The sequence below is a fragment of the Hoplias malabaricus genome, chromosome 10, assembly GCF_029633855.1.
Source record: "Hoplias malabaricus isolate fHopMal1 chromosome 10, fHopMal1.hap1, whole genome shotgun sequence".
Lineage (NCBI taxonomy): Eukaryota > Metazoa > Chordata > Actinopteri > Characiformes > Erythrinidae > Hoplias > Hoplias malabaricus.
This window is the reverse complement of record NC_089809.1, coordinates 21841205-21857570: the sequence shown is the minus strand read 5'-3', so window position 1 is coordinate 21857570 and position 16366 is coordinate 21841205. Positions and strand designations below refer to the sequence as shown.

At 38.0% G+C, this 16366-nt stretch overlaps 1 protein-coding gene across 4 annotated transcripts in view; it reads right to left on the bottom strand.

The window, feature by feature from the left end:
- Window positions 1–6620: 6620 nt before the first annotated feature.
- The window catches only part of mroh1 (maestro heat-like repeat family member 1), a 30873-nt gene continuing 21127 nt past the window's right edge, over window positions 6621–16366 (bottom strand). For all 4 annotated transcript variants that reach the window (XM_066682972.1, XM_066682973.1, XM_066682971.1 and 1 more), the window contains 17 exons: window positions 15724–15819; window positions 15526–15630; window positions 15267–15402; window positions 14963–15075; window positions 14511–14663; window positions 14224–14378; window positions 13952–14117; window positions 12735–12940; window positions 12274–12411; window positions 11991–12105; window positions 11529–11675; window positions 10841–11029; window positions 9864–10013; window positions 9513–9647; window positions 9136–9238; window positions 8836–8901; window positions 6621–8105 (listed from right to left, as the gene is read on the bottom strand). In XM_066682972.1, the coding sequence (XP_066539069.1) occupies window positions 8029–8105; window positions 8836–8901; window positions 9136–9238; window positions 9513–9647; window positions 9864–10013; window positions 10841–11029; window positions 11529–11675; window positions 11991–12105; window positions 12274–12411; window positions 12735–12940; window positions 13952–14117; window positions 14224–14378; window positions 14511–14663; window positions 14963–15075; window positions 15267–15402; window positions 15526–15630; window positions 15724–15819 (2250 nt within the window). In that variant the 3' untranslated portion in view covers window positions 6621–8028. The remainder of the gene's footprint in view (window positions 8106–8835; window positions 8902–9135; window positions 9239–9512; window positions 9648–9863; window positions 10014–10840; window positions 11030–11528; window positions 11676–11990; window positions 12106–12273; window positions 12412–12734; window positions 12941–13951; window positions 14118–14223; window positions 14379–14510; window positions 14664–14962; window positions 15076–15266; window positions 15403–15525; window positions 15631–15723; window positions 15820–16366) is intronic.

Sequence of the window (16366 nt, the reverse complement as noted above, 5' to 3'; positions counted from 1 at the left end):
ACCACACTGGAATTCACTGAGATCCTGAGATCCACATTCTTTCACAAATGTTTGTAGAAGCCGTCTCCATGCTTAGGTGCTTGATATTTTAAACCTGTGGCAATGGGATGGAATCAAACACCTGATATCAATAGTTTAGTCTATGTGGAGTTGTGTGAAAATAATCACATGATCAAATTAAGGAGATCCTACAGACTTCAGTGCTTTAGCAGCATAATGCCAATACTGAAAATGGTACATTGGAACTTGAAAGAAGATGGCAAGAAGAACTTTTAATGTAAGTTAATGTAATTAAAGTAATGGCATCTGGGGAATTGTTACTGGTCTATTAATCATGAAAATTTTGCACTGTGTAAAAGACAGCTGCCAAGTTCAATAAAGTAAAGACATTAAAATAAAGGAATTGATAAACCGGGAGAAAGGAGGGTGTGAATGGGCCTGAACAATGAGAGTAAGCACTTATTCTGAGTTTTGTCATGGACATGCCTCAATAAACAATGGTGGATTTTGCGGTACTCTCTGTGCCACTTTAATAATGAAGTGAGGGCTCCCCTGTAGTTATTAGGCTGCTTCTCTGTCTGTTGGCTGGTCTCGGAAAGTCTAGTCATTCTCAAAGATGTGATCTGAGGGCACTCGTCCAAGCGAGAGAACAACAATCCTATCATCCTTAAGACACACACCCAATGAAGCTTCAATGCTCCCATTAAGGCAATTTTGCAGCTACTAATTTCTGTCACATCTGATGTGGATTTAAGACACATTTATGACTAGCCCTCCTCAGATCTTGACATCATTAGTATTAATGATAGATGATGAGGCAACACTCCTGAACTGTGATGAGTGTGGCCATCTGAGAGCAGAATTCATTAAATGACAGTTATTAACAAGCAGCGGCATGTCCTCTACTGCAATGACACTTTAAATTGATTCTGAGTGGATCAAGCAGACATTTAATTTGGAGAAGCAGACTAATTCTGCGAATGTCCTCTTGACAAAATAATTCCCCACTCTCCCGGAGGGACAGTACTTTTCTCCATCCACTAAAAACAATTTAAGAGCCGTTACGATTAAATGGTTCAAGTGGCGTTTAATTAGTTTAAAGAAGTGGGTGATTGGTAGTTAATTAAGACAGCATTAACAGCCAGTGATTCCTCATTAAGAACAGGACATTTTTAACCAGATAAGGCCAAGTACAGATGCAGTCGATTTAATACTAAGCTACAGCTCATAATGAATATGGATCAACTAATTATTCAAACAGAAAAAGTACCACAGGTCCCAAACTTTCTACAAACACACAGTGGCCTTTTATTCATTTATTCAGGAGGCAGGAGGCTTTCATTACTAACCTTCACGATGTCAATTAGATTAGCCAAGAAACGCCCTTGTTCATTTGGAGTGTATAAATGTAGCAGTCAGTGCAAGTGGTGGCAGCAGAAAGAACAAAGTTACTTTATAGGCAGCCAAATTCCAACTGTTCTGAAAGTGTGCACTCGAAATAGATTTCCCATTCTGGAAGAGAGGACAATCTGTTCTGGCCTGGGATTCCAGCCTCACGACAAGCAGTAAAGCAGCAGCATCAAACACAATGCAACTGGGGCTGAGGAGTGGATGTTCTCCCATCGCAGCCTGGCCTATCAACTGATGGGCACCATCACATGTGAGCCAAAGCAATCGAGCTCTAGATTAGACCCATATGTCCTCACACAGCCAGGTCAACTCCACATACACTCACACTCAGTCACATGCGCCTCCACTGACACACATGGCAATGAATAAGTGCAGTTTCATCAGAAGAGAAAGAGAGCGAGAGAGAGAAACTCTAATAGCACTTTTAAATGTATATATTCCGTAATGTATTATACCCTGTAGTGTATAGTGTAAATATTTTGAAGCGTATGAGATTACATTGCTGGAGAACAAACAGAAAAAGCAAGCAAGTATGTTTACATGAATTAAGTAGTGTTATAAGTGCAATTAAATACCAACAGGATCTGAGCTACAATTAGAGCCCTACAGTTTGTCATTTGTTTATTTGTTACTGTAAAGATGGCTACTGCGTTTCTTAGATCACAAAGGGTTGCAATACTAAAAGCATCAGAAGAGGAAACACTTGGTCATAAAGGCACGAAAGGGGGGAGGTGCAAAAAAAAAATCAATGAATGACAAATAGGAAGAAAATGGAAGCAAGAGTTCCATGGTTCTCCCATATATCTCTTAGATTTCGTTCATTTCATAATTGTTTCATCCTCTTAAGGTCTGGTATGTCTGAACTTCTTGGGCACATTGTAAGAACACACCCTGGACAGTGTGCCAGGGCATCACAGATAGGAGAATACAACCTACCAAAAGAGGAAACATAAAGCCGAATATCTTTTGTTACCATCTATGATTTAAAACGTCTTTAACCCAGACCAAGTTCGAAGATGGGGAAGTCTCCATTCCACAAAGTGTCCTCGAAGCTGCTTATTGAAACAGGTCATTCCCAACAGCCTTTAAAAAAGACTTGGACAAGCCCAACCCACTGTAATTCTCTTTGATTTCATAACTTCTTTCAGTTTAGGAACATGAAGCATTTAAGTTTGAAAATTAAGCATTTAAGAAGCAAGTTTTCCAGACAGCAGCGATGTCACCCTGATGTAATGTTGGTGAGACCTGAGCCTATTTCTGCCTGAATGAGTCAGTGCATTTGTATAGAGTGTTCCTAGACATGAGTTTGTTTCTACAGGTAATAAGGAGAGGGCTGGGGAAGCTTGGTCATGCCATGGTGTGCCACAGTGTGTCTGTCTCCAGCTATGAGAGGCTAATAAGGGCCAAAGTGAGAAGCATGGCCAGGATGTCGAGGTTAACACACCTATGCTTAGTGAAAAATGTCCAGGCGTTTTTAATGACCTCAGAGGATCAGCATCTTGCTTCAGACTGACAGTGAGCTTCACTGTTAACCCAACATTTAGCTCCAAGTTTGACAAGAGAAGATAGATGATCTGTTTTTCAGCACTTAGTATATCTTAACTTTCCTTTCTTTCTCCAGAGGTGGAGAAAAAAAAATACCTGAAATCTTCTACAGTTTTTTTTATCACCTTATTACTGTTTGTTTGCTGAATTTAACACAGTGGAGAAAAAGAAAACACAGTGTGGTCAGTCCAAAATATTAAAGTGACCTCTTTGTTTCTACACTCAGCCCCATTTCCCATATAGCTCTATATTTGAAGTTCTACAAATATAGATTGTTGTCCATCTGTTGCTCTGCTAACATTTTTAGCCCCCTTTCACCCTGTTTTAATGGTTAGGACACTGGTTAGGATATTACTTGTGTGGTGGATCATTATCTGTACTAGTGACACTAGTGTGTGGTGTGCTGGTACAAGTGGATCAGACACAGCAGTGCTGCTAGAGCTTCTGAACAAATCAAAGTCATTACTGGACTGAGAAAATGTCCACCAGTCAAAAACGTCTAGTAGGAAGTATTCTCTGACCACAGCTGAAAAACTAATCTGAACAACAGATGAGCTACTCTGCGTGTGTCTAATATAGTGGACACCGTTTATAAAAACTCTAGCAGCACTGCTGTGTTTGATCCATTCACGCCAGCCCAGCACACACTAACACACCACCACAAATACATCAGTGTCACTCCAGCTCTGTGAATAATCAACCACCCTAATAATACCTGCTCTGTGGTGGTCCTGTGGGTGTACTGACAATGGAAGAATAGGGTACATGGGGTCTTACAAAGTATGCAGAGCAACAACTGGACTACAGTTTGTAACTGTAGATTATACGCCCAGTGAAAAAGTAAAAACAAAAATCATTTATATATTTTTGACACATCTGTGCATTCTATGTAAATAACTGCAAAAATATGAAGTAATTTTAGTGTAAAAATGCAATTCCTACAGAGGACATTAAATCAATAAAACATGTTATTTGACCATGAATGTGCAAATAAAAATTGACAATAACTCAAAAGATCCATTTGGGTTTAAGCTAAAATTATAAGCGGTGGATTAAACGTAACTATATAAATATGAGGAATCTCATGAATATGCAATTAGTCCTCACCTCTATTTCCAACCTCATTTTCACCATGCACTTGTAGCTCAAGCGTCAACTGGAAAGCCCCACGTTAAAGGGATTGATCCCTAAGGTTTATGAAGTATGAAACTTTAGCTGCCTCTGTTTGAACACTAAAGTGGAAATGTTCAGCCATGGTGTTAACTGCTTATCTCACTCATGATACGCCTTCTCTTAAATAAACATCACCACACAGACGTTAACAGGTAAACACTTGTTTTTTTACTTTAGATAGTTACGTCTCAAGAAATTTATGAACAAATACCAGAGACTTTGCTGATTCTATTAAGGGGTGCGTAATTAAATCTCTATCAAGGTGCAAAACAAAATGAGCGCTAATCTCTGTGCTACAGAGAAGAGCAGTGGATATGATGCTGAGGGGAAGATGAGCTTAAGTGGAGAGTTGGGCAGTGAGACAGCAGCAGAGAAGTTTCCCCAGAAGCCCACTCTGCAGTCAGGCCTCACGTAGAGATCTGTTCCCATCCACCCTCTAATCTTCACTACGCCTTCATTTAGGATTAAAAAGCCTTCACTATTTGCCTACAAACGATAATGGCTTTGAATAAGGACAATCTGTGCCTAATCATTTAAAGCTTGACCTCTCGGCCCAGTGCGTTACTGCTGGATAAGTGATCTGATTCACGTTAATAACAGTCGCATTTAGAGCTATTCAACGCTCTTTAAAAGAACATTGAGGAAAAGTGCAGAGCAAGAGAAAAACAAAGACTGAAGGGTGAGCTTTAGGTCCATCTAGTGGTCAGAGCTCGCTGTTGAAGTTTTTGGTCCCTGGGAAGAACTTGGGCACCTCTAATTTAAACATTTCATCTGTTGCCTTTCTCAAGTTAGTGCATGGCTAAGTGCATGTCTTTTAGCCTCAAAAACTATTTACAAAGGTTATTAGTTCATGGGAATGGCATTAAGAATTGAGTATGAGCTTCAGAATTTACAATACACAACACATGAGCTACAATACCGTGAAGAATTCAGCGACCACCCTTATACATTTAATTTCACAGTACATTTCAAAGTACAAGTGGATAATTTTTTAACTTTAAAGATGAACAGAAAATTAGAAAATGTATTCAACAATAATTCCGGATTTACTGCAACCACTCTTTGCCTTTGTCAATCTGCCTCCTCCTCCCCTCCCCCCTCTTAGGTTTCATTGTTGGTGGACTACAATGCAAGGTTTGGAAGAGTCTAATTTCTTTTATATGTTACATTATTTTTGTAATTTCTCTTTTCTTTATACAAGAGTTATTGTATATCTGATCTCGGAGAAATATCCGATGTGTCCATTTTAAATGCAGATGAGAAAGAAGCCTTCAAGGTGGCAGTGGTGTGTTTGGGTAGTTATTTACATTAATGTACTCTGTTTGATGAAGAACAAAGTCACATATGGGAAGAGTTTTTGTAGAGGATAAAGCTGTAAATTCATTGATTTAAGACTGGAAGCATACACTGACACCAGGGGCACTAAAGTAAAGAGTGGACTAATGAAGCAGAGATGTGCAAAGCATTTTGTGTAAATTTCAGATAAACATTATTCTGGCTTTTTCCTGATGCAAAATGGGGTTCTCTAATTTCTTCACAGTAATGTATACTCTGTAATTACTCTCCTATCTAATCAACTCTAAGCTTTAATATTCCTCATCACACCCCATCTACAAACTCTGCATGTCAAATCTACTTTACTGAAGTGCTTTTCAGTGATCAAAATAACCCTCAATGACATTATGTAAAGAGGGTCAACTGAGAATTGAAATCACCCACATTTCCATATAAACGCTTGCAGGCTAAGCCTTTGTGAGACTCAGACAAAAAACTGTGTCCTTCAGGTCTATTTGGGTATGGGTTTGGCCTATTAGGCTGTTCCATTCTAACAGGTCGGACCGAAAGGCATGAGTTTATTATGCAGTTCTGTGATGCTGTAAAAACATTATTCATCTGGGATTTCACTAAATGCGTTTCATTAAATGTCATTACAATAAAATGACAATTCTTGTACCAAAGCATCTCCCAACTTGAGGCTTGAACAAACACACTGACTAGGAAAAGACAGTCTAAGACTAGCTTATAAATGTATAATAATGAAAAACTTTGTAAATCATTTCCAAAGTGTGCTGAACAATTTTTATTATTGTAACATCCCTGCAGGGAACATCATTATGAAATGCTGACAAATGACACTTGTTAACACAGAAGATGACCCAGCAAAAATAATCCCACCCCCCATAATGGGAATTAATATACCAGCACTGTGAGCGTAGTGCAAATAAAGTTTAAATCAATCCATTTGTTTAAAATAAAATGATTGCGGCCGTTTTAACTCCAGATTATCCAGCCCACATTAGATGAAAAATTCTTCTAAAATATTCACTTCTCAAAAAACAAATGTAATGAAAAGTTACACAAGGATGTAATCTTGCAATGATCTCTAAAGCAGCTCGCTTAAACCTGAGATCCAGAACCAGACTATAGCAATCTGGCCTTAACTGTACTTCCAGAACCACAAACAAGCAGTTTGAGGAATTTATGAATAAATCTTGAGTTAATTAGCAAAAGAAAGCACCTAATCACTGAATTTGGAATGAAAATCTAACTGGACACATTGTACAAAACATTAATCATGATAAAAACCATGGCATTGCGGTGCCAATCACCCAGTGTGCTGCACTTTACCGTGCACTGGACCACACATATAACATATAATGTCTGTTCATTTAACATCTGATAGTTTTACAGAAATACTGATCTATGATGAGTATAAACCATATTTTTTGTCATAGTCTGCTCCATGACATCTACCCAAAATTTAGTTCCAACCAAAATATAGACAATATTCACATTCCTGACTTCATGTAAGAGCTTGTATCCAACAGAAGGTTTAAGCCTAGCCCTTTACTACACAGTATTATGTATTCAGACTCTTCTTTATCAATAAAGTAGTCCAGGTGTAGACAAGGGAATATCCCTGACTAGGATAACCATTGTGTTAGATTAGCGCTAGAAACAATCTCGGCTGGACACACACTATAAACATTAATAATCCAAACCACTACATAAATACAGTGAAATTGATTTTAAACATGGTTAAACCACATCCTCTTCCAAATGCAACTTTACAAACAGTGGACAAAAAGTGCTAATGAAATTCCACCTGTGGTGGCTAAAGCTCACATTTTTTATTACAAAGGAAAGTGAAACATCTGCTGTTTCCTCCATTTAACAATTTATCTCACACAAATATAGGATTTTGGCACTGTTATGGCATCCCTTTGCCTGATGTCCACGAGTTTTACATGGGGTCAAGAGGAAGCACAACATACTTTTGTTCACCTTGGTAGGTGAATTTGTCATGATTGGTCACCTCAACAGCACAATGCTACAAAGCTAATTCTTGCTAATACTCTATCATTAACTGTACACTAAAGAAAGAGGAAGCATATGGCACCCTTCCTATACTTATTGCTATAGTCTTACCGTAGATCCATAGACACATGTAAGTTTACCAGTGAAGTTGGGAACTGAGAATAAAACCTCCATATATTAGGCCTACAGAACTGCTGATTCATCTGTGCTATGATCAGCTCAAGCTCATTTCTGAAGGCGCAGTTCATAGTATTATACCTAAAGATTGAAACTGAACACATTAAATAAAGGCTAGTTCTTGTACCATTTTAAAAGCCTGTGATTTAAAGGGTTTCCACTAGCTTTACAACCTTTACTCCCCACTAAGTACTGCAGTCTGTTAAAGACGAACAGGGACAAAATACACCATTACGCAACTTCCAAAAAGCTCTAAATGTCTATGTTCTATTTTCTTGTTTGTGTTAAGCTAGTGCACAGTCTTTGGTCACTAAAATTATTTAAAAGGTAATTCAAGTATGACATGTCGAGGTTTTTCTCCCTCTTCCATCACAAATAAAGGGCTGAATGCAGGGAACCTAGCATTCAGTGGAATCGGCCCATGGCTTCTGCTGCCTTCGCCCGGACCAAAGGATCTGGGTCCTGCAGTAGCATGACTAGACCTAGGACAGGGACAGAAAGAAGCGCTTAATCAACCCCATGTTACTTTTGCACTAATCAAATACATTCTCTGTAGTATAATATCCAGCCATTTATTACAAAATGCACAATTTTAAAAGCCAGTGGAATCCAAATTATGTTGTGCTCTATTAGAGATTGAAACAGCAGCAGAGGGAGAGAAGTTTAAGCCCTACATATGTTATATGTATAAAGCACTACATAAGCTTTCATATGAAAAATTATTGCATCTAAGGTTTAGATTATAGCATTTACAGCAGTATCAGAAGTGCATTATTTGTGTGTATGACAGTAAAATCATGCACCACCTTCATAGTCTACAGCTGTCCTCTCACTAATCCTGCATGTTCTACTTTTTCCCTGGTGAAAGGGAGACTTTAATAGGTTCTGCAACTGAATGCAAATGTCTTTCTTTTTGTGCCTGTAGGTCAGGGGTCTCTTTGGTTAAAAAAAAGAGTTTATTTTGGAAGCAAACCAACTAGACTGTAACTCACATATAAAATTGCTTCAAAAGAGTGCTACTGAATGATTCACATCAGTGATCCTGTGTGCCCTTTTTTCTAAATCAGTACCACTAAAGGTGTGACAAATCCTTGCTCTTGTTGTTTCGGTGGCCATAAGCATATATATTTTTACCTAAATGTAAACCGAATTTATGTCCTTTTTAAAGAGCACTGTGTATTGTGTAATAGACTCTGTAATAGAGGAGTTTACCCTTTGTTACTGTACCCATGTTCATATGGGAGAAATGCTCCTCAGGCAAGTTTCCCAATAGAAACCCTAGAATTCAAAAGACAAAGCAACATACAGAGGCATAACACACACACACACACACACACACACACACACACACACACACACACACACACACACACACACAATTAAACAATTGTACAAAGTTACATGATTTGTACCACACCTACATACAAGCCTTAAAATACAAAAACAAAAGGGAACATTTTTCTATTTTTCTTTTTCTGTATTTGGGGAATATAAAACAACAATGAATCTCACCTATGAACATAGCAGCACTGGCACGAATCTCTGCCCAATTGCTTTTAAAGAACTGAACAACTGAGACATGGTAGAAATTAAGCATGCCTGGGAAGTCCTGAATCTTTGAGGAAAAAAGACATTGTTTTTATACACAACTTTAGCTGCCAGTACATGAATATTAATGAGAACATGCAATGAAACAACAGGGCACCTTAATGATAATGTGAAAGCTTGCCATTTTAAAAAGCTGCCTTTTCAAACAAGAGCATTAAAACAAAACAATTAGCTTCATGCTCAAAAAATTACTATCCACCAGTATTTGCAAACCTATTTGATTTTAATTTGATTGAGGACTTATAGCATGTTCATAAACTATCCTTTGCCTGTTTACTTACTATGTATTTGATGAGGTCGTTGATAAATTCCCCATAGTGCAGACCCTTCTCCTCATGCAAATGCTTCTGAAACATGTCGTTGATTTGTTCAGAACCCACCACTGGAGCACACACGCGCATGGTATACTTGCATGCCTAGAAATACACCCAAACATATTTTATATTTTCAGACTCATTTAAAGTCTAAATATTTTTCACTGAAATCTAGAGCGGCAAAATCATGAATCTTGGTTACACTGAAAAAAGTGTAAAATGATACTGCATTCAATCTTTTCATTTTTTCACCCTCTTAAAAAAGTTATAGTACAGCTGGAAGAGATACGAGACCTCAAATGAGACTGAGACACTCACCTTGACCACCTGTGTGTTTGGGTCACTGAGGTGCAGGAGCAAACTGACCAGTACATTGTGGATCTGGTCTTTAAAAACAGGTTCCCCTGAGCCAAACTTTGACAGGTTCCCCAGGAGCATGATGGACGCACAGCGAATCTCATCATTCTCCTGCAGAACACACACCCACAACAGCAAAGCATATCAAAGACCCATTTAACACTGCAGTTTACAAAGAACCACGTGCATCATGCTGATATACCTGCGTAAACAGTTCTGAATCAAATAATGTAATTTTAATTGGATAAAGGAAATGGATTTAATACAGTTTAGAACAGCTGATATTGTTTCTCTTAAAGTGGTACTAACCATAATAAAATGTATATCTAAAGCTCAATACCACCAACAATTAACATGGGTAAAAAAAAACAAAAAGGGAGTCTTTAAAGCAGTTTGACTCTTAGGGAGGTGAATTAATATAAAAAAATATTCTTGTTGATTAGCTTCACAAAATTGCAAATTGATTACAGGGCTGAAATTTGGAAACCATTTATAAACAATATAAGTTGCTGTAATGAGCACAAAAATTCTAAGCAAATTAAAATAAAAAAAATAATAAATAAATAAAAAGGTCTGGCAAGTTGTCATTTGCACTTTATTCTTCTACATCAAAGGAAGACTTCCAACCCCATCGCTCTCAATCTGCTCAGTGTGAAAGTGGGTCTGTACTTCTGAATAATGGTCTGATTTCCCACTAGAAATTAACAGCATCAAAGCCTTCAAAGAATGATGCTCTGAAGCAGCTTTAAAGAAAAAAAAAAAGAAAAAAAAGGCAGCCCAATTCTTTATAATGCCTTGAATATTTTGTTGCTCAACTGTACCAACATGGCTCAACGAGTGCCAGATTGAAGTATGAAGTCCTGCTTGTACAACAATAATAAATATGTAATAACACATTTAATAATAATAATAAAAATACACACAGGTTCCAGACTTACATTCTCCAGGAAGGGTTTGATCTTCATAAAGATGTAAACAACTAGCAGGTGCACATTCTTCTGGTCCAAATAGAGCAGGACCTTGGACAGGCCAGACATGGCCTCCAAAGTGATGAGTTTACCTGGGTCGTCCTTCTCCTCCATCCCTGAACTCATCGCAGCCAACAGTTCTTTGGCATACTTATTCACCTAGACCAGGAGATTATAAAAGTAATTAAGCTATATTTCTACTACAGGAAATCACTTTACTGTAGCATTATAGTTTGGCATAACCTCAAGATTACCATTTTGCAAAATACACAGATTAACATGTTCAATGCTGAAACACCTAAAAATACTGGACATATTAAAGACAAGTATTAAAAATATTTGCCAGTTTATTTAAAGTATATGAAATATTTAGTGCTGAAAAACATTAAGCATATAACACATTAATTCTATGGCAATTTGTATCATCATTAATCATGCCATCAATTTACTCATTAACGTATTTATAATGTAGTTTGGCTTGAGCCTGCTTAGCAGTGAGTATTTCATATGGCATGAACCACAATGTAGCCAAAGCACTGTAGACCTACATATAGTGGTTTTGGTTCAAAACCATTAACTACTAGCTACATTAGTTTCATATCTAGTAACCTTTACCAGCCTGACCCAAATTCACATACTTCACTGTTATTTTCAGTACCTTTTCTGGTGAGCCAACAGCAATATTCCCCAGGCCTCTGATGGCCAACATGCGGACAGTACAACAGGGGTCTGAAATCCTCTCCATCATGTTGCTCATCAATATGTCCATCATCATTAGCTCTGTCACCACATGGTGGTTTAGCAGCTAGAGAGAGAGCGAGAGAGAGAGCGCAAGAGAGCATTCTCCTAGAATCACATGGGCCGTGCACTTTTAAAACTAGAGTTCCTTAATTAAATCTGGATTACAACACAGTCCTAAATCTGGCTTGTTATGTGTACTACTCTAGAACTAGAGAAGCAGCATGTTCTGCCCTTTCAATTATGTACAATTATTTATCTCTAAATTTCACTCCAATGTAGACATCCATCTCAGGCCATTTTAAGTAAAACAAACAACCAAACAAACAGACAGACAAAAAACAACAACAACAAACAAAAAAAATCCCACACATCTCCTTACCTCTGAGAAGAAAGCTGTGACTGTTATTCTCTGGCACTCATAGATACTGTTGAGGGACGGACACAAGCTCTCTACTATAGCAGGAAGACGAGGACCTGCATGCTTTGCCATTGCTCTGAGAAATAGAGGTTTGTTTTCAATAAAATACTCAATAAACTTAAAAAATGCATATGTCTTTTAAAAATAGCATCAAGACCATGGAATCTAAAGAAGAATTTCCTGCACAAACAGATCAACCTTACATGTAGGACTGTGTGTAATTCATAAAAAGATGGGGGCACACCTGGAGAGAAGAGTAACCCCTGCAGTGTGATGTTGTGTGTCCTTCATCTTGTCCCATGCTGTGTCCTGGTCTAGTGCCTTTACTATAGCATCCAGATGAGCTCGAGCCAGAAGAATGCGCAAGGCTTCAACAGCCACACTGGAAAAACAAAAAACCCCAGAGGTGACTCATTAATAACATGCATTACTCATAAAAAGTCATTAAAATGATCTATGAACAAGCTATTCAATTTAAAAATGGGCAATTCATTAGTGCAATAACGAACACAAATGCTCACGCTGTAGCTTTTGATTCAATCAAAAGGCACTGAATTCCACCAAGAAGAGAAAACAATATGAATGTTCTTTCCAAATAGTGTCATACTTTTTGTTAAAATATGTAACGGGATTATATATAAACCTTTAAAGAAAGAAAGAAAAATGCATACTCTGTGTTATTTGCTGCTGTCTGATGACACTCACCTACAGACATCAAAGTTAACAGTGTTGGATTTGCTGCTAGTTTTGCGATCCGCTCCAATGCTGTTGCTGTTGATGTCCTTGGGGAGCTGCACCCCAACACTGGAGCTCATACGCACCAGTAGAGAACTGAAGAGCTGTGGGAACAAGGCTACCACAGCCTCTTCAGTGTGGCCATTCAGCATCATCTCACGCAGGGCACATGTCATCTACACACATAATAAACAAATCAGATATGAGAAATCACATATGGAGAGTTGGACAGTCCCAATTAAGATGAGTCCCTTACATAGTTGGCTTTCATTAATTTTGACTGTTTCCACAGCAGACCCAAAGATTTTCAAAGTTTCAGACCAATTCTGATTTAATTTTTTTTTTTTTTGCTTGACTCATTATCTGACATTAGTATGAACAGAACACACTAGTATTTGGACTGCAGGTTTTATCCAAAGCATTTTCACTTTGAGAAGAAGGATGAGGGATTTGAAAACTGACTGGTATGTTGTTTTTGTTTTTTATTTAATTGTGTATTTATTGATTTATTTATTTATATAAATAAATGTTTATATTTATAATATTAAACATTTATTTTCAAATACGCGTTACAAAATGGAATTTGATAAAGTCAATGATTGGGATAAGAGTTTACAGACAATGAATAATTAAATTCCTAATACCAGTTTCCACATAGCCCTGTGAAGGCCTGGCACCCCCTCCAGGGTGTATTCCAGCCTTGCGCCCAATGATTCCAGGTAGGCTCTGGACCCACAGCGACCCTGAACTGGATAAGCGCTTACAGATAATGAATGACTTGAATGAGAGTTTCCACATATTACATGAAACAGGATTAACAAATCTGAAACAATTTTCATATCCCAATATTTTCTTTTAGAAATCGAAAATGCTGTGAATATTCCCTCTTTCCATAGGATTCCATGAATCCTTCAAATGTCACTTGTTAATTATGCAAGCCTTCCGATTTCCAGAAACCATTTTTTCCTTCAAACTGGTCAATATTCACCCTAAATATTATTATACACTTATTTTTAATGTCTCTTTTAGCGTCAAAAATTTACTTTGTGCTTCAACAAGTGCTATAAATGCTATCAAGTGGCTTGAGTTCAAAGCTGGAAGGATTTTAGGAACAATTTGGAAGTTAAGAATGGGGATTCCAAAACTCATTTTTCCCAGAACTCCTTCATCCCAGTGAATTTACTTACGGCTAAAGGTTGACTGGTCGCCACTTTTGTCATGCCTGGTTTCAACATGAACTCTTTCTTATCAACAAATGGCACCATGACATTCAACTTCTCGATGATCATCTCCATGATCTGACGAGCCACGGTGCTGTCAGCTCCCAGAGCTATCCACATCTCACAGGTCCAACTGAGGGCACATTAATAAGTCAGTTTTAATTTAAAATGTGGAGTTACTACATTTAGCAAAAGAACAGAAAGCCTTAGACAAGCTGACTAACTACAAAGCTCTCAACCTGTCAAATGGAAGCGGATAGGAAATGAGGGTGTTGATGACTGCCTGGAGGTGCTGTGTGGCAAGGATGAGGATGGACTGCGCAACTGCAACTTTCACCTGCTCTTCAGCAATAACTTGCAGCCGATTGTGTAACACCTCCAACATCTCAGGGACCTGATACATACACGAAGAAGAACAGGAAATAGAACAACAAACAATAATTTCAACAAATATGTTTGTACTGTGTATGCCTTTTCAACCCAGTAAAATGATTTTACAGCTCACTATAAGAGTAATTCTTTTTACCAGGTCTTGAAGTCCACCCCCTCTGTTTTTGAGTAGTGTGTTGAGAATGACACTGGAGGCTCTAGAACAGTTGGTCTGGGAGTCTACCAGTCCTTCAAAAAGCATGAATATCAATGTGTTCAGCTGCTGCTGAGGCAGACGCTTACTGATTATCTGCCATAAGAAAGAGACACAAATTATATGTAATACATGATTCACAAATCATCCAGTAAAATGGCCATCATTATCATTACTACAATAAAATAAAATGAAAGAAAATATTTGTGTTATTGTAGAGTAGCTGACATTTGCTTTGATTTCCCATTAGGAATGTTTACAAAGCATCTAAAAGAAGAATCAATTCAATATCAATATAACAGCCTTGAGGTAAGTGGAAAGTCATAAAAAATTTTCAAATCAATTTCTTTGATAATAACATAATGTGATGATGCTATTACACGAGGCATTTGTACCTTAGTGAGTTCAGAACAGGATTTGTAGAGGACGGAGTGGTCAGGGTCGTTCAGTTTCTCTCGCACGGTTAGCAAACTCTCAACTGCGTCATCTCTGTAGTCTAGCGAAAAGCCTGGAGAGCACAGAACACACACAACAAGGTATTTTAATTCAATTTCATAGGAAAATTGTGACTGTTCACACTAAATTAATGAATTATGCCATATTTGGACCAAGACAGTTCTACATCCAACAGAAACAAAAGGGACATAAAACCCTAGACTATTTTCTAAAACGTTACTAATGCGAGAAGTCAAGTATTACCTTCATAACGCAGCTGAATGTGTAAGAGAGTGTAGATACAATCTATGGCTGCTCGTCGTACACCAGGGTTGGGGTCTGTACAGCGTGGGGCCAGACGTCCCAAAAGGGCTCCAAGGTTATGGAATGTCACCAAGTTCTGTATAGTTATAAAAAGGTTCATTGAGATGTGCATAGCTTTTGTGTCCACTCAAACAGTTGTATATGAGTAACGAGTCCAGCAAAACCCACTATGACAGCACTAGCATTTCTTATATCTTACCTTGACATTGAGACTATCCAGGTAGAACTGCAAAATCTCAGCTGTGGTTTTCACTGCTCTCTCTCGCTCATGATCATTTCGGGAGCTCAGCCAGCTCTCTATGTGCTGGGAAAAGACAAATTTAACTCAGTAACCAGGGTTCAGACAAAGCTAACTGTCGGTGGTCAATTAACATAATGAGTGTAGAAGAAAGCTTACCTTAAAAACAGCCTGAAATCCATCCGGACTTAAATCTTTAGCCAGCACACTGCAGAGTAGTTCACGTAAAGCACTGAAGGTGTCTGTGTACAAGGCCTGGTGGACAGCAGACGCTGTTAGAAGGGTGCTGGTGCAGTTAAGACATTGCAACATGAGGCTTATCTGTAACCCACAGGCTACAAGTGCTTTTAGAAAAGCTGTATGCAGTTTTCCACTTGCAGAATTTGAATGGATAAAGCACTAAAATGGGTTCACAGACCTCTGACACTGGCTTCTTTCAAACCATATAAAACAAATATTCTAATTAGAAAAATCATTTTTAAGAATCCCATGATATGATTCATCCTACCAAGGAAAGATCCAGGACAAAGTGTTTATAACGATGCAGTCTCTACTATGTGAATTGATTTGGTGTGACATGATGCTTTTGTGAAATCAGATCCAAGTCCATCATTATACGTTGACTGGCCAGTCCTGAACTGCACATATTTATATGCACATCTACTTCCAAATGTTGTGCTCGTTGTGGCTAGTTTTCTTTGGATAAGAGAATAAGTCTTAATGCAGACGCCTCTAGTTACCCAAAAGCAATATATCTAATGGTATGATGAGTCTGGAAGCAAGTGAATGCAAATAGCAAAGA